The sequence below is a fragment of the Anabas testudineus genome, chromosome 11 (assembly GCF_900324465.2).
Source record: "Anabas testudineus chromosome 11, fAnaTes1.2, whole genome shotgun sequence".
In the NCBI taxonomy this organism is placed as follows: Eukaryota; Metazoa; Chordata; class Actinopteri; order Anabantiformes; family Anabantidae; genus Anabas; species Anabas testudineus.
The window spans coordinates 8,077,678-8,104,250 of NC_046620.1; the positions used below are offsets into that span (position 1 = coordinate 8,077,678).

Below are 26,573 nucleotides of genomic sequence, written 5' to 3' on the forward strand. Positions count from 1 at the left end.
ATTTTAGACGATAAAATCATCCCTGTTCAAGGGTGATGAATCTAAAATGAGAATTTATGAATAATGTAGTCCTGTTGACTTCATTATCATTTAGTTAATTCAGTGTAGCACACATTCCTATTGATTAACCGTGGCTTTACATTTGTCCCTTCAATTACCTCATTAACCCTTAAAAAATAATCTAACGACAAAGAGCCTCATTCATCAACAGTTATGCAGTTTTTCCACAAAGATTCTGAGATTCACCAATGTTATTTGGCATTTTAGTTATTATTAGGGATAGTGCTGACATGTTTGTTCTAAATAACTGGTAGTATCTTCTTTGTTTCTAAAGTATTATAAAGAATTTAAATTACAGTAACAAAGTTGTGAAATGAGGTGTGCCACCCTCAGCCAGCAAAAAGAGGATGTGCATCGTTATCTGCTCTTGGGACCGGACAACAGACTTCATATGCAAGGTCAACAGCTTGTTCATAAAGCTGTTGTTTATAAATTTAAATAATTACATATCAGAGTTCAGGTTTAAGATCAGTATTTACTAAACAAGTAATAAATAAACACACACATTTTTATGTGTTTTATTTTATATCCACTGCTGACACTACTGAAGATGATGATGCTCATTTGCTGTCCTGCAGCAGAGCCTTCACTGTCTTTATACTTACATTTGGACGTTCTTTACGTTCTGTGTGAGGTTGCTGAGGACTATTGACAGTGTGAGGACTGCCCATACATGTAATTAAATTTTTTTCTCTAAAATATAACAAAAATGTTTTCAATTTAATTGACTACACCCAATCATAGAGCAGGAAACAGGAAGGGTCTAATGTGATTAAACAAATATGCCACTGCCGCGTGAGATGTAAAAATCCCTCAGCGCCCAGGTCATCACAGGTGAAAACAAACTGGGTTTTATTAGAGGAATGATAGACATTTGAAGGAGGCAGGGGCGCAAAGTTATCAAATGGGACTGTTAAAACATGCACAACATCCCTGCAAGGAGATTGGATTCCTACTGCAGTCTCGTGGCAGCACCACTGGGGTCACTCCACAATCTGCACGGGTCAGAGCCAAGGCAGTGCTACAAGCTGGTTTGACGTTCTCCATTAACTCACCCCCTCTAACCCTCAACACAAACCTGAGCTGCTAAACAGAAAGAGAAAGAGACAAAGGGAAAGAGGAATAAAAAGGGGAAATACACTAAATTAGACAGAAGGTTTCCGTTCTGGGATTGTAAAACCTGCAAAGAGCACATTTCTATACTGAAACACCCACGACTTGAATGAAGGTAAACACAAATGCATCTAGTATACATACATGTAATCTTGTTAAATGACTGTCCCCAATAAAAATCACAGGTTTTGAGAAGAGGTTAAAAATTCCACATATTTGACATCTGGATCTTCTGTACTGTTAAAATTGTTTCTAGTAAAAATAAATATGTGCTATCGATTAAAAGCCACATTTCTTGTGTACTGCCTATATTAAATGCTGCTGTTTTCTCGCACATTCTGTGATTTCACCTTCCTTCCTAGCTTGCTAAAATATCTTTATGTAGGAACTGGACCTGATGTTAAGTCTCCAGACTGCATACTGTTTGGAAACATGATCACAAAAGAGCTTGTTTGGCACAGGCAGTGCCCGTCTAGCATATACAAGGCATATAGAGTCAGCTAGCTGCCACAAGCCACAGATTTATTTTAAACTTCACCCAACCTCAAATGACTTGTGGAAGTCAGTTCCTGAAAGAAGGTTATTCGGGGTAGTTGAGAACCCGAAACATCTGAAACAGCATTACAGCCTGCAAAAATGTCATGCTTACAAGCAGGAAAATAAAGGCAGACACATGCAAGCAGGTCTGGTATCGACTCTGCTTTGTGACTAGTGGGAAACAGAAAAAGTGAATGTTAAACACTGGCTGTACTGTAAATGTTCCGCCACAGTGATACTGGCAGCTGCAATATCATTACAGTGTTTTAGTTCAGGTCGTAGAATGACAGTATTTGTTTTCTGGCATTAGTACAGGTGTAGCTGTCTCGTATGCTCAGGCTTTTCTGTTACAGTAAATGTCATGTCAGCATCCTTTTTAGCCCTAAAGCTCACTTTAAACAATATAATAAAAACATATGACCCTGTAAATTTATAATTACACAAATGATCTCCTTCCCCTCTATCGTTATAGTGGGACCTTACAGAAACAGCTTATTGGTGAGTGCTGTGATGCAGATTTCTGCCTGCAACAGTGATCACCTCTGTCAGAGACATCAGGGTTGACAACTGCCAACAAAAACACCCAAATACGCCAATGCAATTATGCGTGTCCATTTTATTAAAATTCTATGGGTAGAACATGAGAGGCATGGGAGGGAGAGCGGTGTCGCGTGGGGGTGGAAGATTTGTGTGTGTGTGTGTGTGTGTGTGTGTGCTAAAGAAAGAATGTGTGCGTCTACATATATGGTATTTATATGTGGGACTGATTGAATGCGGGTGTCCATGTTGAGTGGCTGTGTGACCAGAGAACAGGAGCCTGGATCTAAAGAACACATGTTTAGGTCTTTGGAGACCAGTGCTTTGAGTTGACAGTATTGTTTGGGTTTGGGTGGGTATTTCAAAGGGCTGCTTGGGATAAAAGACAAGTCTCTAGAGCTTACAGTTGCTACACATTTTCCATTTCAAGACTTCTTTTATAGGCAACAAGTTTGAAAGATTGCAGAGTCGCAGTTTGTTTTTTCTCACTACAAAACAGATTAACTGTATTAGAAATACTGTACAACATTATCTGACTCACAGGGAGAGAGTAGTTTATAATGAGGTAGAGTTCTAATTAATAGCTTTATTTAACTTTATTTTTTATTGTACTACAATAAAACTGTAATTATCTTTCTTTAGTGACAGTAAATTGTGAAAACATTAATTGCTAAATCAATTTAAAGCTACAGTTTGTAGCTTTTTCAACACTTTTATTCAAGATTTCCTCTAAAACCTATGTGGACAGGTGCCAATCAGAGAAAGGGCTCATCAGATACAGATTTAAATTTTTACTAGTGTTACATTGGGGTGCTTTCTAGCTGGTTTCCTTGTGTGCTCACCTTGTCTGAAAATGCCTCATTTTTGATTTGGCCCAAAAATGTATGTTTGTAGTGTGCGTTTCATTGACACAGCCCTGTCCACCTCCGTGAGGCTCTTCTGTGAGTGACACCTGTGGTGCAGGAGCTCCCCAGAAATAGCTTCAGAAACTAGTACTGTACTCTACTGCAGCACTACTACAATAACTAAAGCTACCGGAGGAACTGTGCTGTGCTGAAGAACACAAGTCGCTACTAGACTCAAGTGGCCGTGGTTGAACTTTATTTTTGTAGCAAGAGTTCCAGAAAATCTGTGTGTGCAAATCGTTTTCCCACCAACAGCTTCACTAAGCTCAATGATCAATGTTCCTGTATGATTGATGGTGCATTTCTTCAATTCAACATTAACTTACTGAGTACAATTACTGAACGCTGAAAACTAAGGAAACAAGACCCGACTAGTAATAAGACACAATGTTATTTCACAATATGAAGTGTGCTTGGTCATTTATAACAGCTTTATGATCCTTAAGGGCACATAAAAGGCTTCTTTTAGTTTCTGAGATGCTTGAGCAGCAAGGAAATCTCCTAAGTCTTACAGTTGATTTGTGAGGGATACAAAGTTTTAATCTGACGGCACAGGAGGGATGGAGACTGGCTGGCAGGATCAGTTGGTCGGGGTGACCTCATGTGTTTGGCACAGGGAAAGCCTATCAGGTTTCCCTCTGTGCAGATTCCAGCTTGCTCACTCCACACCCGCTCCAGGACCCAACCCCTCGAGGCATGTCTGTGAGTGTGTGTTTGTGTGGGGATGAAGATAATTACGTGTGTGTGTGTGTGTGTGTGTGTGTGTATGAGAGAGAGTGAGTGAATGAGATAGAGAGGTGGAGATAAATTATATGAGATGAATTATTCAGATCAACTATGGCTGAGAGGGTGGGAGGGAGAAAGTAAAAGAGACGGCAGGAGGGTGAGCTGTGTGTCAGTCCCTTTCCAGTGAACTCAGTGAACTAAACAGGGCTCCCACCCTTCCTCATATGAAGCCCCACTGCCACCACAACCCCCGCCTCCTTCCTCAATAATGATAAACGTCCTGCTCTCTCATGTTTCCTCTCAGCCTGTTATGTATGCACATGATAAATGTGGGTCACTGTGTATGTTGAAGTTTTAAGAGTGTGTGAACCTTCCCTCACATGCCCCGAGTGTGTGTGAGGAGTATCATACTTACGTACATGAATCTGTATGGAATAAGAAACTTTTACAGTACTTGATTTTATCTATTAGCTGAATAGACTTTAAATGATTACACATGGTTTTTTTTACACTAGACTGCTATGTTAAAAATTTGAAGATTAGTGTTTAGGTTATGGAGGGTTTGCTGTGGTTACTTGGCTTACTTCCCAACATAACAAAGCGAACACCTTGTTCTGATGAACACTATATGATACAGGAGAGTTTGTAAGCAGACCTTTATCTGTGAGTGTTTTCTCATAGCTTGATATTTTAGAGCTAAATACCAAATGAGTGACATTCAAAAGATATTATTTGCTCTTTGTGTGAATGACAACTGTAATCTCTTACACACGCTATGCTATAATAACAAAATGACAAAAACAGAGATGAAACAAATTGTTTAGTTAGAGATGAGAAAGCTCAACAAATCCTGGTATTTTACCGACTTGGAATAAAATCCAACCCTGCCAACAGGAACCCCACCTTAGGGTTCCGGTGGATGCCCTATTGTAACCTCATGTGACTTGCTGTCAAACAATGGGCAAAGGTAAGCACACTACTGGCAACTATTGCTATGGTAACAATACAGCACACGCTGCCAGCAATCCTCTTAATAAAGCCTCAACAGGCTCAGTGGCTTCCCATTTCACAAATCACTGCGGCAACTGCCATGCACACACACCAGCAGAGAACTGTACAGTGACACACACACACACACACACACACACACACACAGGTGAAACAGATGCAACATGCCAGTTAATGTTGTCACACATCATCCATGAGACCCAAGCATCCTCCATTACCCTTGAGTGGGGAATGATAGAGACGGGGCCTGATGCTGTACCTCCAGCTGGCTGTTAAACTGCTATCTATAACTAAACAGATCAGCAGATCATCCCGTGTGCTACAGTACGTCTATACCTGGAGCACAGGGTTTCTAAACATTTCTGACAGAAAGCAAGTGTCAACGGTCGTTGACGATCACACCGGGTCTGTGACAGAGAGCGTTAGCTAACCATTGCTATAGTGTTTATCCAATGTTCGCAGGAAGGCGGGGTAATGTCAGTGTAGTGATTAATTGCAAGCCTAAAGTGCTGAGGACACAGATTCTGCTCTGAATGGCGCCAACTGCAGCTCCTACAAGGGTTTATTGCTTTATCGGCTGAATCCTAATGTGACCCTTTTCCCTCCCCTCTGTCTGATAGTTACAGTTGTGGTGGAGCATCTGAAAATACTCTGCAAGGTGCCGCTGTGTTTAATAGCTTGATGTAGTTTAAGTTGGGCAAAGTCCAAACTATATTTTCCATTGACGCTGTGAAAGAATACGAATATAGGAAATACAATGTTGAAGTGCAGTATGCTTGTCTGGGGTTTGATACAGATCTCTATGGGTTGATATAAAGTTTCCTACACAGCATGATTCCTCCCAATATGTTGGGAGAAGCATAACATATGGTGGTTACACAAGCATGCAGCTGTTGTTTTTTGGGGCTAGAGATAAATAATGGATACAAGTCTTCCACAGGGTACTCAAGACAGCTAATGAGAGAGAGAAAGCATATAGGGAATTAGTAACTGTTTTTCAAAGCCGCTGTTTTCTAACATTTTCATAAGAGCCCAAGGACAAAAAAAATAAAAGAAAATGAAAACATCAGGATTCATCATCGGTAAAAGTACTCAAATGCTAACATTTGCATTTATTCAAAACTTGTACCAGTAATATTGCGCATATTTTAATACAGACACAAAGTAAGATTTGTCTCTCTTAAATGCACATAAAAGCGTTGACTCCTGCTGCATTTCTTCTCTAACACACACACACTCTGTCTTAGCCGTTCGTTCTGAAATGTGGGTGACCTTAATAATTTAGAGCAAATGGGGAGAAAGTGGAGATAGCATTTGCCTTAGTGCAAATTGTACTGGGGGAAAATAGTGTTCTGCATTCAATAGCTTTGCCATTTTCAGGTATTCAATGCCTATAAACCGATCCCTTACCCTCTCAATGTGTGCACAGGGAGTGTCTGTGAGGCAACATGATTAACTATCGAAAAGTAAGAGAACCAGCACCTTGTATGGAGGCCACATATCATAGCGACATACTTTAATTCTCCTGCCAATGGCTGTTAACGTGCCACTAATTACTGTTGAAGAATAATAATGTCTTCTGCCACACACAGAGCTGCCTCCTCTTCTTTCTTGGCTTTGTTTGGTTTGCTTCTCGCAATAGTGTTTTTGCAATCTAATTTGCGTCTACCTGTCCCACTCAGTGTTTCCATATACTGACTAACATATACATATTGTGGCCTCAGAAGCGACTGAAGCAGTGGAAGGGTCTGCAAAAGAAACCATTCAGGCAAAATCTAAGAGGGTGGCTTGAGTCATTAAACTCGAATAAAGCTGGGAGAAAGGCCTGTTTACTCTTGGTAATCCCCCACTTGCTCGACAAGGCTTCACAAGGTTCATCTGCTGAGCTAAATTGGTGCACGTATCCTTATTTGTATAGGAGCTCATTGTGGCTGGGTGAGAGGGGGAATCTGACAAGACTGGCAGCTATTCAAGCTCTCATGCCTATTTGCTTATCCTCATTCATGGCAGAATTGGCTTTTTATGGAGCCATTTTTCAAGCTATGCGTGACACAGTATTTTCACTGAGCCTGCCACTACTAATGCAGCTGTGTAGAGTCAGTGTTGCAAGCAGCCTGTATATGTCTTTAGAAGATGGGCAACCTGGGCCTCCGACGGTAATCACAGTGGTAAGGCTACACTACCATTTGCATGACTGTGGCTGGTGTCTCCTCCGGTTTCCATGTCTGAATATCTAGGTAATGACATCAGGTCATTGGTTTGTACAGTCACAATGGAAATGAAATGCAAAGTGAGATGTATACTGCCAAAGGATTTTCTTTGTCGCACTATGGCATCAATTGATAAATGAATGACCACTGTGAAAAATGATAGTGTAGATCTTGCTGTCAGACTTGCAGGCAATATAGAGCACTGCACGTAGGAATTAATATTCAAAACATAAAGAATGATATTAAAACACAGAGAAATCACACCATCTCCTACACACTGGTCTGTTTTAATTATGATCTCATTGCTATCAAGCATTTAAACCCAATAATAAGCTGAAACCTGATGAGAATGACAAAACTGTCAATGCAGTCTCTCATTTCTCTGGAGAGCGCCCTCAGGATCAGCATGAGAACATTTTCTTAATGGCACTTCACATGTACAAGAGCTTCATGTGATTAGCATATTCAATTAATACTACTCATGACAATAAAGAGACATTCTCGTATGATTAGATTAGACATAGAAACATAAAGCAGGCTTCTGCCTCTCTTAGTTGCCCTCCATCGAAGGAAGGTGAAAAGGTAATTCTGCTGCAGTAGGGGCCATGCGGGGATCCTCTGGTGCGCTGCTCCTCAAAGTGTGCGCAGCAGCTACTCGTTAAAAATGCAGGAGCAATTACCCCGGCTCAGTCTGAGTCAGTGAACGCTACCAAGCCGAGCTGCCACCTCCTTCGCCTCCTCCCGAACCTGAGTATTCTTCATGTGAACTGGCTTGCGAAAGGTAGGGCAGCAGACACAGCAGACACCAAGAGTTTCAGTTACATTAGAACAACAAAAGCCCTTCTCTGCCTGACTGCCTGTCTGTCTCTCACTCGGCAACACGTGACTTGCAGCCTGACATGCTTTACCCCCAGCCCAGCCTTCAGTTCCCAAACCCACTCATCTTCTGGCATTTTTGCTTTGCACTATTTTAAATGGGGTCAAAAAGATATTATCTGCTATCCTCTGAATTTCATTCGAGTTTATCGATCACTGTGCAGACATTTTGCATCCCATTTGGGGATGGACAGTGGCTCACGGTCAAGTCAAACATCATGGAAAACTAGAAAACTATGCGGTGCAATAAACAAATGACATTGTAAATGGAAAAAAAGAGTTGACCTGTTGCTATGAAAGTGGCCCAGTGTAAAACAGTACAGTTTTAAAAAAATAAAATAGAAATATTCAGAAACTGATAGGATTTAGTATGATTGAGATATAATATTGAAGAATAAATTGAAACCAACTAAAGTTTCAACAAAGTTTGTAATAACTTTATGTCTTTATTGACAGACTTTATAATCTCTGACTAATCAGATTAATTCAAATGTATTAGTTGTAAAACAGTGGCTAAAATAATGCCAAATAACAATGATTATATATATATTGTATATAAATATATGTATATTTAAATTGTATTTTCATATATTTTATAATTATATTTCATTGAAATACCAAAAGCTTAAGAGCTGTTTGACTTTTATTACATCTCATACATTCTTATATATGTTAATATAAGCTGTGTCATTTAAAGGGGTCCACACAGGACATGTCTTTCCAGCAACTAATGTCATCCTGCACAGATGGCAGGACACTATGCCCAGCAGACAGCAGGGGCTCCCGGAAATAGAGGAAGTGACATGCAACAGTGATAGAGTATATGAAAGAATATAATCACAAAGAGAGGCAATGGGAAAGCCAATTTAAATTCGAAGGGAGGTTTGGCAAAAATAAAAGAACAAACTAATCTGCGCAAAAGTGAGTGGGGTATTTAAAGAGTCAAAGATGAAAAGAGATGAAATTCTGATAGCCACCGTCCACAGAGGTAAAAGGGGAGACAGAAAATAGAGCGTGAAAATGGCAAGCTAGACCCTCGCCAGACAGACAGAAAGAAAGAGTGAAACAGTGAGCCGGAGTAGGCAGCTCCAGGCACATACTATGTTACAGAAAGAAATGCTAGTAAAAACAAGAAAGACAAAAAAAAAAAGTGTGTATTTGTAGAGTCCTGCCGCACTGGTGAATTTGAAGGGACATCATGTGTCTCATTTCATCTGCCTCTAAATCTAAAGCAACATCTTTCCTGCCTCTCCTTTGCCTTTGCATGCCACTTCCTTTCTGTGGGAATAAAAGAAAATATATGTGTTTCATTTAATTTTCTCATGATGAAGAGCAAAACATCCTGGAACAAAAGTTTTCAGGTATGTTCGCACGCACGGTGAAGGCCACCTGTACTTTAAAGTTTACATCCACAATTTATTTGATACACAAATGATATTAGAGGGGGTTCTTAAGGATACATACAGTATGTGTACATCTCTCTGGAGGGGATTCAGTGTCTCAATTCAGGCTTTCCAGATGAAGAAAACTCACCCTACCCACTCCAACACCTAACTCCTCATATGCCCCATTTCACCACGCAGGTAGGAGTCCCTCACTCTTACAGTACAAGCTACAGTTGCCTGTTATCTCCAGATGGTCGGGGAAGGAGAGTTCAGAGACGCAATTCCCTGGGGCAAGAACTCCACCAGCAAGCATGTCCTTTTATATTTTAGGCATTCATCTTGCTCTTCCTCACAGCGACCTCCAGTGAGTGAGCAGGTACTTTGTTCAGTGTCTTGCTCAAGGACACTTTAATACAACATGGGCTTATTTGAAGAAACTAAATACATAATAAATAATGACCTGTTTTTCAGACCTTCACTCTTGGCACTAGACTGCTTAGCAAGTACAGATCACGACTCATGAACTTACTGATAGACTTCTCTTGAACTCATTTGCACGTACATACTCACACACCATATATGCTTGTAAACCGTGCCATGCAATATAGCCACATACATTTCACCGCTGCTACATTTATGACCACCTGTTTACTCCTAAGCCAATACAGAACAGGTTCCTCTTCCCATCTATACAACAAATAGAAAGTAAATCGAGCTCACTATGTCATTCTCTCTCCACTTTGTACATCCCTTCTTTGCTCTTGCAACAAAATGGATACCAGAGAGCACTGGTAAAGTAAACATAATGAGATGTGGACAGCAGCATGCAAAAGGCCTGGTTTCGAAACCCTGCTCTGTGGCTTATGATAGGCCATGGGAAGCAGTAACACGTACACAACTTTAATGTATGGGTGCACAAAAAGGCTGGGGAGAGAAGTACCCTCTACTGAAGTGCATGTATGTGTGTGCTTGTTCGTGCATGTACACATAGGCCATACCATATAAATGGAGTTGTCTCCCCATTGACTGACAGTTACACATTGAGGGATCATATTGCTGGTTAAAGACACAGCAAAGGCAGATAAAAACAAGAGGTATTACAATAGTTGATTAATGATGAAAAGTCATCGGGACGATGTGAGGTAAGAGATTGGGAAAACATAGGAAAAAATGGAGAGCAAGATAAAGCTCTTGCTAAAAAGCCTGATTTACAGGCAGGCAAGGACAGTATTTTGTCTTGGGCAGTCAGTTGTGAGGTATGTATCAAGCATTACAAGCAGGGAAATGAGTAATGCTACTCCTGTCTTAGTGCTAATAAGAACATATCGTCCTAGGCTCAAAATAGGGCTGGGCCTTAGTAAATGTAATATAAGAAGTGTATTTTTTCAGCCCTAAAAGCCCTTGATAAACTCTTCAAAGCAAATCAACATCAGCAGAGACAGAGGACTAAGCTGCTAGCTGAGTTTTATGCCACTGATTACTGATGCAATGAAAGAGTTTGGAAATGGCTCTTTTTTTCTGCCTTCAGTTTTGTTTGCCCTCCATGTGTATAAATATATATATATCTGTTGTTGTTCTCTCTTTTTCCTCTATCAAGACACAAAGGAGGATTTAGACGGTCGTGTTTTTTTTTTTTTTTTTCTGAAGCACAATGGATCACCCCACATAATGTAACCAAACCCTTTCCTTGCTTTTAACTGGCCCCTCCCTCCTAATAACATACATCCATTCCCTCCATCACTTCCTCCATTTATAAAGAATTAGACAGAGTATAAATGGTGCCTATGGCAGGGGCAGACACAGGCACAGAACCTCTCAAAGGCCTCCATTGACTGGTGTTTACTTAAGGCCGGGGACATTAGCCGCTGCTAAATCAGTCTGCCCTTCTCAGCTTCTCAGGCTCTGTATGTATTAGCCTAACTATAACACAGATGCGTGCCCCCTGCCAAATCCTGGTGACAACACAATCGTGTGTGCACGTGCTTGTGCATATACAAACACTGGCCGCCTTATTTATGTAAACAGAGTGGCCCAAACATTAGCCCATCTAATATAATGCACTCTAGTACAACTCCACCATCAACTATGACTTCAATAATTAACATATAGTAGATTTATCACCTCTCTGACAGTTTTAACAAAAACTGGGAAATTATAACTTTGCATTTCCTGTATGTATGATCACTGACATTAGGCATAAAGTGACCAAACCTATGAGTAATGTAACAGAACAAAGATACAGCAGTGTCCTCTATTCGTAAAGTAACAGCAACTGTAAAACCATTTAAATAACACGACACAGGCAGTTATTCAAAGTAAATTATCAGTAATTTGAGAGTTTTGTATGTAATAATTAAACAGAGAATGTCTGTGATTGAGGGTAAATGAGACACAATACAGGCTAAGACGGCTAAGACTAACGGACACTTAGTGCATACATCTACTGTAGGAGAAATGCACATTGTTTTCTAAACACTATTTTAACATAACAATGGATGAGAGGAGGGGCCAGGCTGGGGCCACTGTGAGGCGTTTTACTGTAATCGTTGCATTTATGATGCACATCTATTACCTAACATTAAAGTTGAATACACAGAAAGCTGTGAACAGCACTAAACATCAAATTCACACAGACACAGGATGAATAAAGGCCAAATTTCAGCAAATGACTCCATGGACTGATCAGCTGGGGAATAGACAGAAATAGGGCCTTTAAAAGATCCTCTCATCAAAGCAGCATCCTGCCAGCTCCCCCCAGCCATAGCCTCATATAAAAGCCACACACACAGACACTCGAAGGTGCACACACAGACACACACACACAAATCCTCTTTCAGGAATCAATAATTCAGCTAAAGAGAAGCACATGCTACGCCCCACTGCACTAATCAATAGAAAGCCAAATGTTATTGTTTCATTTCATTCTCTGACTTTCACATTTTAATCTGGGCTGACTAGCACATGCTGGACAGTATAAGAATTTATCATTAAATTAAAATATAATATGCACATAGAGAGGGGATAGCGGCACCCCAAATTCAGAAGGTGTCACAGTTTATCCTGCCGTGCCATTATGACAATGTTTAGCTCCTATTTTTACAAGGAAGCCCTTCAAATGTAACGAGGCACAGATGCTCTATAAATTTTCTATGCACAGAATTTCAAATATGTGTCATAAAATGGAGGCGGGAGTAAGAGAATGGCAACATTTTGGTATGAGTTACACCCCTTACTCCTCCCTATCCCTCTAAGATATTTATGCCCCCCACCCACATCCCTTGGGAGAATGAGGCTATACCATAAGAATGCAATGCATATGTATAGAAATACCTGTGTGATTTGAGACAGATTGCCAGATTTGAGTGAACGTATGTGCGCCAAAAAGGAAATCTGTGTGCATGTAAGACCTACATGCCTGCTACAGTATGTGATTTTTACATGGCAGCTCCACTTCAACTGTGCAAAGTGAAGCTGCCAGCTAAAGCTCTTTTTCTCCTATCTGTAATCAAGCTATCAATGAATGAGACCATGAGAGAGCTCTCCTCAGCCATCTTGGCCACCTTGCCAAACACTTTGGCTTTTCTCCCCGCTTCCCTTTCTCCAACTGACCATGTGCACGGCTCATCACATCAACCTATGAGGACACCAGCTACACGAAATCGAATGCGAATGTTGGCTCTTGATTTATAAATGGGAAAAGTATGCTGTTCACAACCCTGTGCCCTCACCACGAGTCTCGTTTGCATGACACAGAACCCTAGTAGCTCACTCAAGGGTGCATCAATCGCTGACGGTGGCAAGATCGGATCTGCGCTGACCTTGGGAGTGAACTGCAGCATAGGCGAAAGAGGCAGGGAGTCCTGTTGCAACAGAGCAGGGAGGCAGGATGTGAGGGGAGGGAGGAAGGAGAGAATGGAGGAACATACGCTGATTGAGAGGCCCCTGCGATGAGCAACTCTGAGATATGAGCAGAGGGAGGGTGGGAGAGGGGGATGATGGAAGGAGTAAAAGAGGGGGGTGGGAGGGAGAGGAAAGCCATATGGCAGCAGCACAAATGTATTAAACTATAAATCAGGGGGAGAGCTAGTGGACTGCCAGGTGGGGCTGTAGGCAGGTCCTCTCTGCTGGATAGCTTAATAGTTCACAATTCAGCTTCACATGGAAAAATACAAAAAGAATCACTGATATTGTGTTTTATTGTGCTCTGGTCAGATCTACTGAAACCCCGAGTGCCTAAACAAACTGTCCCTGCCTTAATGTCTTTTAATAAATTGGGGAAATCCACCACATTTTCACTTTTAGTTCAAGTGTGGTTAAAGTATTTAGGTCAGTAATGAAAAAGTATTTATCTGATTCCTACCTCTACTTATTTCTCAATCTGGGATCTTTTACGGTCATAATAGAGAGCCGAATAAAGATCTGAATTAAAGACATTTTAATAAAAGAGAATCTATGTTTTCTATGTTTAAATTAACAAAATCATATAGTTAGTGCCTCTTTAGTGTCCAGCTGAAACCGGACTGTTGCACAGCTGCACAACTTCAGCAGCCTATTCAATTATTTCTGCACATCACACCACCACAATAATGGGCAGAAATTAGTCTTGCCCATTTGGTAGAAAAACAAATAGAGTAATCCCCAAAAGGCTTCCATTTTAATCCCTTGATGATGTCTGGGTAGTGTGCCCAGCTAGTGTCCTGGCAGCTATCAGGGCCCAGGTCTGGGCTTCCATCCCAGAGGCACTGATGCATACTCTAGCTAGAGCAAACACGGTCAACCTTTCTCATGCCTGGTCTGCTTCAGATCCATGCACACATCACCACAGAAAAAAAGGGTTAATAACCTGTTTGCCCCCTCATTATAACACACTACAATAAAACATCTGCAACTACATAATTATGGGCTTTTTTTACTGTTTTACTGAAAATCGCACTGAAGCGTTTAACAATGACCTACATTCAACTTGCGAATACTTCATTAGAAAATTACGCTGGATCACAGTTGTTCCATTTGTTTAAAGAATGACAGCACAAGAAGAGCTGGCACTCATTTTATTTAACAAAAGTTTAAATATACTATACATGTCACATTTTATAACACTGGAGTGTGTTAATCAAGAGCTTTCATATTGAAGGTGAGGAATGAACGGAGGTAACTGGACAGCTTCCAGTAACGGTCGACTAGGTTAGACTAACAGCAGCCCATAGCGTCCAACCTTGATCTCTGATCCCTAAACCATTACTCTGAGATACATATGATACACAAACAAACACACACACGGCAACAACACAGACATCTAAACTCCAATGAGGTACTTGCCATCTGAAACCATGACAGCCAAGGCCGGCTATCCATCAAATCCCATCTCCACTCAGGGATGAGAGGAGGATGAAGGGAGGGGGAGGGAGGGGTGGTTAGGGTTAGAGAGGGAAGTAGTGTAGGAGAAGATGAGTAGGCTTGAGTAATGCAAGAAGAGTTAAGGAGCTGCATACCTTGGTCTGGAGATAGTGGGGGTAGTAGTAGGTGTACTGAGGGTACATTGGCTGCTGCTCCAATCGCTTGCCCATGTAGCTGGAATCCTTAGCACTGAGGCAGGGAATGGTGACACGGGGGCGGGAGCTGCCAAGTAGCTAGCAATGGGATAGAGGCAGCGGGTGGACTGTGCGGTTCCTGTCTTTGCTGTCCACACCACTGTCTTTAGTCAGTGCTCCGGGGAGAAGGCAGGCTTTGCGTGCTGGACAGCGGCTGGGAGAAGGTCTGCCTCTGATGGGGAGCGCCTGATGAGCGGTGCCTCACTTGTCCACAGCCTCACTATGAGGCAGATTCTCACTCAGTCTCTCACTGTTGGATCAAGGGAAATATTTCCACAAGTGCTAGAACCAAAAGCAGCGCGTGCCCCCTCAGCAGCTGGTATCGGATAGTAACGCTTGATAAGGGTGAGGTAGAGGAAGAAGAAGAAGAAAGAGAAGACGCAAGGTGCAGGTGGCAGTAGCTCTGGCAGTCCTGTGAATGTTGGAAAATAGGAGAAGAAGAGGAGGAAGAAAAGAGGAGGAAAGGGATGGCAAGGAAAATGGGAGAGGACGTATCGTTTCACTTCTCTATTAAAGCTGTTTCACTCCAGTCTTTCGCCTGGGCTTTAATCTGCGTGTCTCACACTGGGAATCTGACTCTCTCTCACTACCCGCTCTCTCTCTTTCCCTCTCTTACATACACACACACTCTCTCTCCTCTGTAGTCTGATTCGATGGTGGCTGCGTGCTGTCCTGTTTGACAGAGGGGCGATATCCTCAGCACCGGTTGCCGACAGATGCACTTTGTGGACGGAGCAGGATCACAACATGAGCTGAGCAGAGACACAGGAAGGAATTTCAGTCTGTAGCAGGTACAGCCAGCAAGAGGGCAGATAACACAGAGAAATTATTTCTAAATGGGGTGGCACACACGTGCATTAAAAAAATCCACCGGTTGGTTAGTCAATCCACTGGGTTCCAGATAGAAGACGAGTGGAAAAATAAACAGTTGCTGTGTCCCAAGTGCCCCGTAAAGAAAGAGTCCCTCGTCTGTGATCCTCCTTCTTCCTGCTCCTGTAAAATGTGTTCCTTATTTCTTCCTTGGTTCTCTCACTCCTCTAAGCAGCCTGCCTTGTTCTCTTTCCGTCTGTCACACAGTTCGCTCCCTCTCCCTCTCTCTCTCGCGTGTGCTTTCTCTCTCACCGAGTCTCTCAGCCTTGCACTCTCTCTCTCTCTCTCTCTCTCTCGCTCTCTTTCTCTCTCTCCTTTTGCTCCACACTGACAGGGCGGTGGTAAAGGGGGCTCGTCCGGGCTGCGAGCAGAGCAGACTGCCTCCTCCTTCCCCAGCCCAGCGTCTCTGTGCGAGAGAGGGACCCAGACACAGACCAGCAGGCTACAGCGTTTCTACAACCTGGGAGAATGCGGGGAAGAGGAGGAGAGGAGTAGACTCGAGAGGAGGATGGCAGCAGCGCGAGCAGTCGATTCCCCCTACTGGCTGCATGAGGAGCTACTGCCTGGAACACATTGTTCTCAAACAAACACTTTCTAAGCTTAAATTTAGTTAAATTGGGTGAAGCACATGAATATTAAGTGTTTTAGGGGAAATTTCAACTATATTTCTTTTTGGCCAATATCAACTTTTGCCTTGGAACCATATAGTTACTGATGATTATACTTTTAGATCCACATGTTTTATCTTCCGTCTGAATTCATAAATGAGTTATGCATAAGCTGTGGTTGAACAGGCACCAGGTTTAATGTGAAAAATGGGAAAACCCGTCTCTTACTTAAGGATCATAATCTCACACTCCACTATTAACTAGGAGACCGAAGGGAAACCCAGATCCTGTTAGATCCTGAAGATAGAGAAACACATTTCTTTTGACTGACCATAACCACGACCAAAAACATTATAAAAATGTCTTGCTGGAAAGTCCCACTCCTTTTGTATTGCACACTCAAACGCGCTTAGACACTCGCACACCAACACTAGTGGATAGGATCTGACCTAAAGTCCTAAGTGACGCTGAGGCCACAAGTTCAGGAGCCTCATTTTTCACTCAATTAGCAAATCAACTTGATTTTCGTTTAAATTACGTGCCATGAGTCCCGCAGGAAACTGCAGCCAACAACTACAACATGGAATTACAGGACTGAAAACAATTACATTTTGGCAATTTCCACATCTGAAAATAGACCCGACTTTGGATTTGTATTTTATCTGTTACACTTACAGAGCATTACACAAAAACCCATGAGACTGATGTCTCCCTCTCAAACAATTATAACCTAATTATGTATTTCTAGAGCAACACTCAAGTTAGGTAGATTCGACTGTAAAAAGGTATAATTTTTTACAATGTGTAATTATAGTGACTTTTGTTATTATAGAAATTTTTACATTAATTGTTCAGTTAATTGATTGACCAAGGACATTAAGTAATAACATTACAGTACATGTTATTTTCAAACTGTTTGTTTTCGGGATGTAAACGCACAAGGAGGTGCAAATGTCATATGCTTGTGATGAGAGTTATGGATCTAAAAAGGGCCGGTGCACGAGAACAGGCCAAATCAATACCAGAAGAAGAATCCCCGAGACCAAAACAAAGAACGGAGGAAAAGGGCAGAGTTTTGCAGACATAGTGAGGAAAACACGTAATTATCAGATAGACCACTTTTATCTGTAGGACAGGGATGAGGCTGATATCGATTGTGGATTACCAGATTAACAGCCTCTGGATCAACTAGACACATAAACTCCAGCATCTGGGGAAAGGCAGAAAGTAGAGAACAAAGACAGTTAGACAAACAAAGTCCATCATGGAGGGAGTAACAGAGGAGATGATACAGAGAGAAAATAAGATAAGACACATTGGGAGATAGAGGCACAGAAGCAGAAAGGATTCATATGTCTTTATACCACTGTGTGTCCAGTGAGCGGCCACATAAAGGCATCTCTGTATTACAAAGATAAGGCTCATCACATTCAGATTTTCACTGAAAATCTAGCATACACACGCTCCCTCATGTTCAATCAAATAAACGAATAGACACAAATAACTGCGAGATTAATTTATAGTAAAAATAATTGGTAGTTACAACCCAAACCCATATTTTTAGTTAACAAATTTAAAATATTCTGCCCTAATTTGCTCCTTTTTATGACTGCAAACTGACTCTATTTTTTCTAAAATGTATTCAAATTAGCCACACAGAAACACAAGGGAGTTTCGTTACAAAGACACTGGTCAGCTAAACCATTAATATTAATTGGTCTAGCCATTAAGAATTGAGAGTAGGGAATTGAGACTTGACTCCTGAAACTAAAGAACTTGACCCGTGGCCCTACACACATCTCTAGAAACCACTTCGAGAACAGGCTGACGCGAACTTTCAGCCATGACTTGACAAACACTGGTTTATAAAAGCGATTTCACAAGAGGTGACCAGAGAGCAGTAACACATGTTGTATGTAAATAAGTGCTGGCGCTGTGTCTCATTCTGGTGAAGAACCACCTTAAAGGCGGCGGATGTGTATGTTTTGCTCTGATGTTAATGGAGGCACTCTGGTCTGAATCAGTGGGACTGACGTCACACAGATGTGATCGTGGTTCAGCCAACTATTTCATGGAAAGAGAGAAAGACTAAGTGAGTCTGTCTTTGATCTTGCGTTATTAATAGTACATCATGTCCAGGCTGTACTGATTGGGGAATAGGACATGCCAAACATTCAGATTGGGCCAATCATATTTGTTCATTTGTTATCATCTTTAATCATAACATCATTTTTTCTAAGAAATCCCCAGAAGCACCCAGTTGTTGATAATCTGCTTGCTAGCCCGAACAGCTCAATAAGTTCTCGACGGTTTCAGTTTTCTGAACAGTGAGTGGGAACTGATCCGATTTACAACCTGATTTGTCACAAAGGAGCTACAACTGTGACTCCCTGTTATTTTGATTCTTCTAAAACACACACAAAAAATATACTTACGAAAATATATAGAGCCAGGTCTCTCAAGCACTGTCACAAAACAAAGCCATCTGCTGCTCTTCTGTTCTGAGGTTATACTCTGATGCTTGTTTATTCACTTCCTAAATTAAGAGCATGCATGAGTCATTTACAGGACTTTAAAACACAGTGCGAGGTAGACAGCTTAGGGTGTAACACGCCCCTGAATGTGTTAAGTAATAATGATTCGACTGAACAATCAGGCAGGTCTGGTAAGAGAAAACCTCAGCATGATCACGGTGTGGCCTCTGGTCAGAACTAGAGTGGTTTGAGAGGGTATTTTTTCTATCTCTATCAGTCGATGTTTTACTTAGCAAGTTTGCACAGCAGTAAAAGAAAGGTTTCTTTAAAAGATATTTAACCTCCATGGAGATATTAGTGTCCTGAAGAGTGCACTGAAAGAGCTGCCCTTTCATTCATTGACTCCTCTGACCGCACCATTTACTTTAATCATGTCCTGAATATCTTTCTGATATATATCTGAAGACAGTAAATGAAAGGCAGTTTAAAAGGAAAAACAACATTAAAAACTGAATGAGAACTACAAGTGCTAAAAAAAAACAAAAACATTAACGGGCTACACAGTGTTCCCATCAAAAAAGAATTCCTAGAAAGTTTACAACCATTTAGCCCTTCTGCCCAACCCCTCGCCTTGTGTTTCTTCAAGCAACTGCAAAAACCAAGAGACATTGTTTCCTGTGGTTTGCTGGATAGTCCTGTTGTGGGTGTTTCCCAGAAATTACCAGATATGCGTAATTTGAAGGAAGGCTGGTGCAGTGCAAAGGAAGGATAACCCCTGATGTGGCTGTATGGAGCAGAATGGTTGGTTCATACTGTCTTTTGCAGTTTATTACCATACTGCCATATTAACTAATTCAATTTCTGATGAACAAAATGTGAAATCAAAAAACTAATTTAATCAAAGCTTGTTTTCACATATTTTCTATGGCAAAAAAATGTCTTAATTTAAAATGAATAAAGTTAAATCCGTGTGTCAGTCTACAATCAGAAACATATGCTTGTATTTATATTTGATATTTTGCATATTTTCTTGTTTGTACATGGTCGAGCTTATCCCAATAGTCCAATAATGTAGCTGGCATTCATTCAACTTGCTTCCTCCAACACTGTAATCTGACATGCTAGAAATAGAGGAAATATACACACTGAACGATGTACTTGCTAAAATATACACCTCCCCCCATTTCGAAACTCTGTGAAGAGATATGTTAACATTATGTGTGTAAGTTCACTAAACCTCTGACACATGCAGTTTCTTACACTCTTATCAGTGCACTAACGGATGACAGCCTGAGGTAACTCAACACATTCCCCCGACGGTATAATTTTACACAGCACAAAGAGCTGAGTGATATAGTCAAGATACCATTGCTGGGTAGTTCTCAGTATTTGTATTTCTTGATGATGATAGTCTCATCACGTGGCTGTTTATCTAATACATTTATAATAATGTGGAAAGGGCAGTCTGACTCTGGACCACCAGCCCTGCACTGAGACATTTGATAAACACCAGGCAGATTTCCAGTGAGTCATTAGCTTCTATCACAACACAGAAGAGAGCAATGCAGGCCTAATGGGGAGGAAATATGAGACCAGACGTGCATGAGTAAAAATGACTCACAGCACCCCTTACTACACCCAACAAGGGACAGGCAATAGACCTAGAAGAGTTAATTGCATACACTTACTAGATCTCTCTTCCAAATGTGAAATGTATACACAAGTAATGTCGACAGACTCATTTCCTGATTAATGTGATTCTCAGAAAAGAGCTGTTACAAATGATTCTGTACTTGGAAAAGAGGCCCACAGCCAAGGTTGATTTTACGTGTGTGTGTGTGTGTGTGTGTGTCTATATTTGCGCCTGTTTTTGCATTCTTCTGCATATGTGAGAAAATGTGCCTCTGCATCAGTGTATTTTTGTTGGGAAATTACATTTGAGGTCAGGTGGTCTGCAGCTGTCACAGCTCATGTGTGTGCTGGCATGAGTTGAGTGCAGTGTATGTGCCTGTTTACCTCAAAACATCTCTGAGGAAACTCGGAGATCACAGAAGGTTCAAGGTTATGCTGACACCGAAGGTGAAAACACTTGAGTGGAGCTCAGAGATCAGACTTCCTGTGAGGCTTCATGATAACCTTAATATAACATGTTAACCGCAAAAGAGAGCCAGCCACATCCTTCTGTGAACCAGCTCGACTCCCGCTGCCAGGGACTGAACAGCTACACCCAGGCAGATGAGGAAGAAATGATGCCAAGAAAATCTCTGCATAATAAGGAATTAAGTGCTATACAGGCAGAGCGAGTGTGAGTTTAAACAATAGATATGTGGACGTGCTGAGCCAAAATATTTAAAATCCTCGTTGTTTGGAAAATGAAGACAGCAGCAGACCCCATATAAAAAAAGGAAAAGATATGACTCACAACTCATATCGCACAGATATAGAAAGAGGACTATCAAAGAGTCATCTCAGCAGTTAGAGTGTATCATATGCATTTCATTGTATTCATTGTGTTAATGTCCTAAATTGGTTCAAGGCTCATTCATTCCTTATGCTACTTTTTCTGTGGTGGTGTATAAAAAAATCTAAAACGATCAGATGCACAAACAATATAACAAGATGCTGCTCCTTTAGTGCGTGTGTGTGTTAGTTTATATACATATGTTTGGGATAACTGGTGTTCATGGGAAAGGATGTCAGAGGCACACAGGTAGAGTGAAATAGTGAAGCAATAGACAAAGGTGCTGAAGGTTCTGCCCACAGCAGATAGAGACTAGAGATTGGGAAATGAGTTATTGCTACCAGGAACAGATCCATATAGGCCTATGAAGCTCAGTGCTGCCTGCAATTGAGCAGGATGGGATGGGAGGACAGCAGCAATGTTTTAAAGCACTGCTAAGCCATACTAGAATGAAGTGAAATGACCACATGTCACAGTGAGATGAGAAGTGAGAGGGAGGGGACAGGCAGAGTGAGGAACAGTGCAGAGAGTAAGGAGAGAGAGAAAACAGAGTGTGTCGTTCTAAGAGGAATATTTCAGAGAGGTAAATGGAGCAGAACTCCATTCTAGCTCCTCTCTTAACCTCCCCCGGTGTCTCATCCTCTGCATGCAAAGCATGAAGCCCAAGAGACAAAGAAAACAGAGAGAAAGAGAGCTGAAGAGACAAGCTTCAGGACAAAATAACACTGAATTAATAGACAAGACATTTTGCTCATGCATTTGTTTTAACATAACAGAAAACACACAGGGGTGTAGAATAGCAAGTGTTGAGAATTTGTTCTGTTCGTCGTTGCTATTCTGACCAGTAGACGATAAAAAGGTGAAGGCCACTGACCCTGATCACACAGGCAAGCACCTGCTGTAATGCCCACTGGATGTGTTTCTGTTGCATTAAATTTACTAATTCAACCACTGCAACAGTTCTTTATAAATGATAAAACATGGTGCCAACCATTACCTTTATATCAACAACAGATCAACTATTTGTATGTAAAAACACTTGCTCCCAGTGCTGAACTGACTCTTCAGTTGCCTTTGGCTCTGTAGAGATGTATAGCACCTTTTTGCTTATGCTGTTGTGGTTTTTCAGCTAAAAACTTCACTGTGTTCATTCACCATTCTCATAGCGTAGTTTTGCTAGAATAAATCTACCATATGCTTCCTGGCAGGATACAACCAGCAGATGCACTTGGAGAGCAACTAGCTAACACTGTGGAACATCTAGCAGCTAAATATCCAGAAATGTTCCTCTTGCAACCGCTGCACCTGACTCTGCTGCTGTCGTAAATATCTGTCACTGAAACATGTTTATCTTTATGGCTTATGTTTTGTTGATTAAACAATGATTCTCCATATTGCATGAAATAAAATGAGATAATAGGAGCCTGACATCTTTTAACTTGGTCTAACAAATGCATTATTAAGGATTCTTGCACAATTAATAGACACAGGAGTGTATGTGCCCCCAGTGAGCCTGATATACCTCCATAAGCTAACGATAAGTGTAATGTAAACTCTTTAAGCATATTTGGCTTGCTTTATAGTGCTACTGAATCAAAAATCAGTAGCATATCTCTGACATACAGGACATTCTTTAGGACATTACTAGGGGATTTGTGTGGGGAAATGCTGCCAGATGGCACTAAGGTACTAGAAACTTTCTGCCAGATGATTAAGAACATTCACATTATGGTGAAACTCCACTGGGCAACATTTAGATATCAGTGAGTGTAAGACTTTGGGGGCAATGCACTCTGAGATTGCCTCCTTGTTGGCGCCTCTGTAATTAGTAGTACTGAAGTCATCAAAGTGCAACAAATAAATGAAGCAAAGTGGCTCCAACAAACCTTCTACCTTTCACACAACCGAGCAACTGAGGCTGACTGCTTGGGGAGGACAAATTGGAGATTGTTATACACAGGTTGTTTCACAGAACAAATGATTGTTGACTGTTAGAGGTAGGGAGGAGGCACAAATAGCGAAGGAGCAGCTGACATTTTTTCACACTTGTCAATACTGTGACCCAGATACTTTGTGGTCCTTGTCCTGTTAAACAGTATTGTTTGATCATACTAACAATGTGTGTGCAATAGCATGTGTGACTTTATGTGCCTGTCCCTGTGTGTGGCTTGACAAGCCAACAGAGACATGAACGATCAAGCTCTTTCCTCCAACAAGGCTTGTTCAAGCGCCGCGTTTCTGCTGCCAAAACAACACACAGTGGAACTATCAAAAACAACACTGCTGTTAAATAAATAAAAAATGCCCCAGCAGCTTAGCTCAGCAGCAAACCTGACACACTGACAAAATCATAGATTCAGCCATTCTTAAGTTTACGCCCAATGATGAAAAAAGTGGTGTCCTGTTTCAAAACCATGACGAAAGCCATATTAACACACTAGTGATGCTGCTAAGCTCATTACACAACAGAAAACAAAAATAATGTTGATGTATAAAACTTATTTTAAGCCAGTAGTGAGTGGTGTGTAAGGTCTGGATGGTGATAATGCTGCATTCACATCATGTGAATTTCTACTTTCCCACTTATTTGATTGCAAGGCAGTATGATATTCTCAAACTAAGATCTGTGCTTTCATATTTTGTTTTGCTGGTGTTTATTGTTTAATCCAGCTGTAATTTTTTTTGACAGCTGTCATCATCTTGAACTGTGTGGTGAATATTAAAAATCACAAACATGTTAATGTTTCCTGTTACTTTTGATCATGCCTGTACAGGTTTTCTACTGTTTGGTATTAGTATTGCTGGTAGTGTTTTAAGCAGAAGCTCTTTTGTATAACGTGTAAAATGTACAAATTACAAACTCATAGCATTTGCCCTACTTAGGCACGGGGCCAGTGCACATTTCCTTAACTTGATACATGTTTAAATGTATTTTCCTGTGTAAAAGTGACTAATTAAATAAACCTAATTTGGTCAGTTAGAGTTGTGGTACTGCATTTGCCTCATTTCAAATCAGGAAAAGCCTGCCTAAAGGGCAAACAGCTGTAATAACACAGATTAACTTTCAATGTTATGTTGTGTCACTCTGATACAGTAAAATTAAATGTCTTAAATGATTCATTTTGTAGGGACTGAAATTGAGAGGATAGTGTTTCACAGGAAAGCATACAGTAGCTTTTTTTCATAGCCACAACCATGTGGACTCAAATCTCCAGAGTGCACTGCAAGCTAAGTAGACTAATGTGGCTAACATCAGTTAAGTTTCAGTGACCAATCAGACAGTGTAAATAACATTGCATGACGTCATCCTTCACAGATGGCTAAAAGAAAAGCATTACTCACCAAACAGCATAAGATTAAACAAGCGTAATGAAACTTGGTCATGAACTCGATTGTGAAGAGAAGCCTGATAAATACTGGCAGTACAATCGGTCAAATAAAACCAAAATAAATTTGGATCAGATGGGTGTGGAGCTGGCCAGGACTGCCACAGTGACTGCATACGGATGACTTGAAGCACAGAGGTGGGAGATTATTTCATGAGTGCTGAAGGCGTAGGCAAGAAAGCATCTATTGTATATATATTATGGTATGTAGTTTAAATTAAATCCAACACCTGGAGTGTTCAAAAGTGGAAGGTAAAACAAAATAGCAAAGAGCAACTAATCAAATTTCAAATTAAAAATTAGGTTAATGAAATAATTACTATACTAATGATGTTCACTGAACAAAAAACAAAGGGGAACTTTGCAAGGCAGTGTAGTTTCAACATATTGTTGTGTCAACAATGGGTTAATTCATGTATGGTCTATAAAGAATATAATTTTATGAATGGGCCTCATGATCTGCTCCTCCCCTCCCCCATAGGGTTCATGTTCACCCATCACTCATGCCCATATTGCATGATTGCACTGAAGGACCAGTATAATCAGCCATAATACTTTACAGATGTTATGGGTGTTTTTAAAGCCAATACTAAAGCCCCAGGCAGCAGTATGTGAAAACTCATCTGTGCAAGAACTGTGTGTGAATGCATGTGTATTTCTATCTGTAGCTCAAAACCAAAGCAGGATCACACTGAAACAATTTGAATTAAGGTCATATCTACAGCTCAGAATGTGTGATTTATGTTCCCCTGCTCTGTGCTGTCATTGACTAATCAGCTGTACAGAAAGCAACAGGTGCAAACCAAGAAACAGCCCTAAGCCAGCAATGACATGTAAATATGACAGTCCACATGAGCTGAACAAGAGACGACACCCATTTAAAATCCCTGTAAGATCTGCCAGCACCCTTCCTAATCCACCCTCTAACATCTCCTATTGTGTCCAACATCTAATATCAACCACGAACTGCTGCTAAATGAAGACTGGTGGTGCACCACAGCCAGGAATTTGCATGGGCCGCCCGCTCTTGTGAAATAGGAAATGAAACATGCAGAGGCTTGGAAGCTTAGTCAGATTCTGGATATTCCTGTGGTCTGGCACTTGGGATTCTGTGGCCCAGGCCTTTAATTCCTAATGGTGGAGAACGCCAAGCTCTGGTCACGACAGGAAATGCCTGCTAGGTGAAATATCTGCTCGAAAACCATTCATTCAGAAGTGTGAGATACACAAGGTTTCCCCAGAAACAAAGTGCTTTGTCATCATGATCATGTTAATCTGGATAAAATCTAGTCAGCTGGAATAGTATTTAAACAGCAGATTCTGTATTATTAAAACTTGGACTTAGGTTTGTTGTTTCTGCCTCAGCTAGAGTCCTTACACCCAAGAAGGAAAATGAAGGTTCTGTGAAAACTTATTTGAAAAGATGCAAGAGATGTAAAATTCGTTAGTTACACAAGTGTGATCGACTGGGCTTACAGTATGCTGGTGGTTTCACAGTGAGAATGTGCAAAGGTGTGAAAACTGATCAACATATGTACAACGTTTATGACAATGACAAGTTCTGTTTCTAACAATACTTTCTAAATTAGCATATTAGAATATATTAGCAATATATGAACTGACAAACATTAAACTGTAGCAATTAATTATGTGCCTAAGAAAATACTGACTCAGAAAATACATTAGTCTTGGCAGTAGCTTTGATGATTTAACACATTTGCCTAAATAAACTGAAATCAGCTATTAAACAATAATTCCAAAAATAAAAACGGAAGCAGAGCTATTATGGCGTTGATACTGTCAAACTGTGAGCGTGAGTGTGTCTG

At 41.0% G+C, this 26,573-nt stretch overlaps 1 protein-coding gene across 4 annotated transcripts in view; it reads right to left on the reverse strand.

Moving 5' to 3' along the window:
* The window catches only part of rbms3 (RNA binding motif, single stranded interacting protein), a 226,793-nt gene that overhangs the window by 141,408 nt on the left and 58,812 nt on the right, over positions 1-26,573 (reverse strand). The window contains exon 1 of one of the 4 annotated variants that reach the window (XM_026347588.1): positions 14,850-16,239. The exons of 2 other annotated variants lie outside the window; for them this stretch is intronic. In XM_026347588.1, the coding sequence (XP_026203373.1) occupies positions 14,850-14,924 (75 nt within the window). In that variant the 5' untranslated portion in view covers positions 14,925-16,239. Of the gene's footprint in view, positions 1-14,849; positions 16,240-26,573 lie in introns of those variants that run through there. One more of the 4 variants, XM_026347587.1, reaches the window with a different exon arrangement.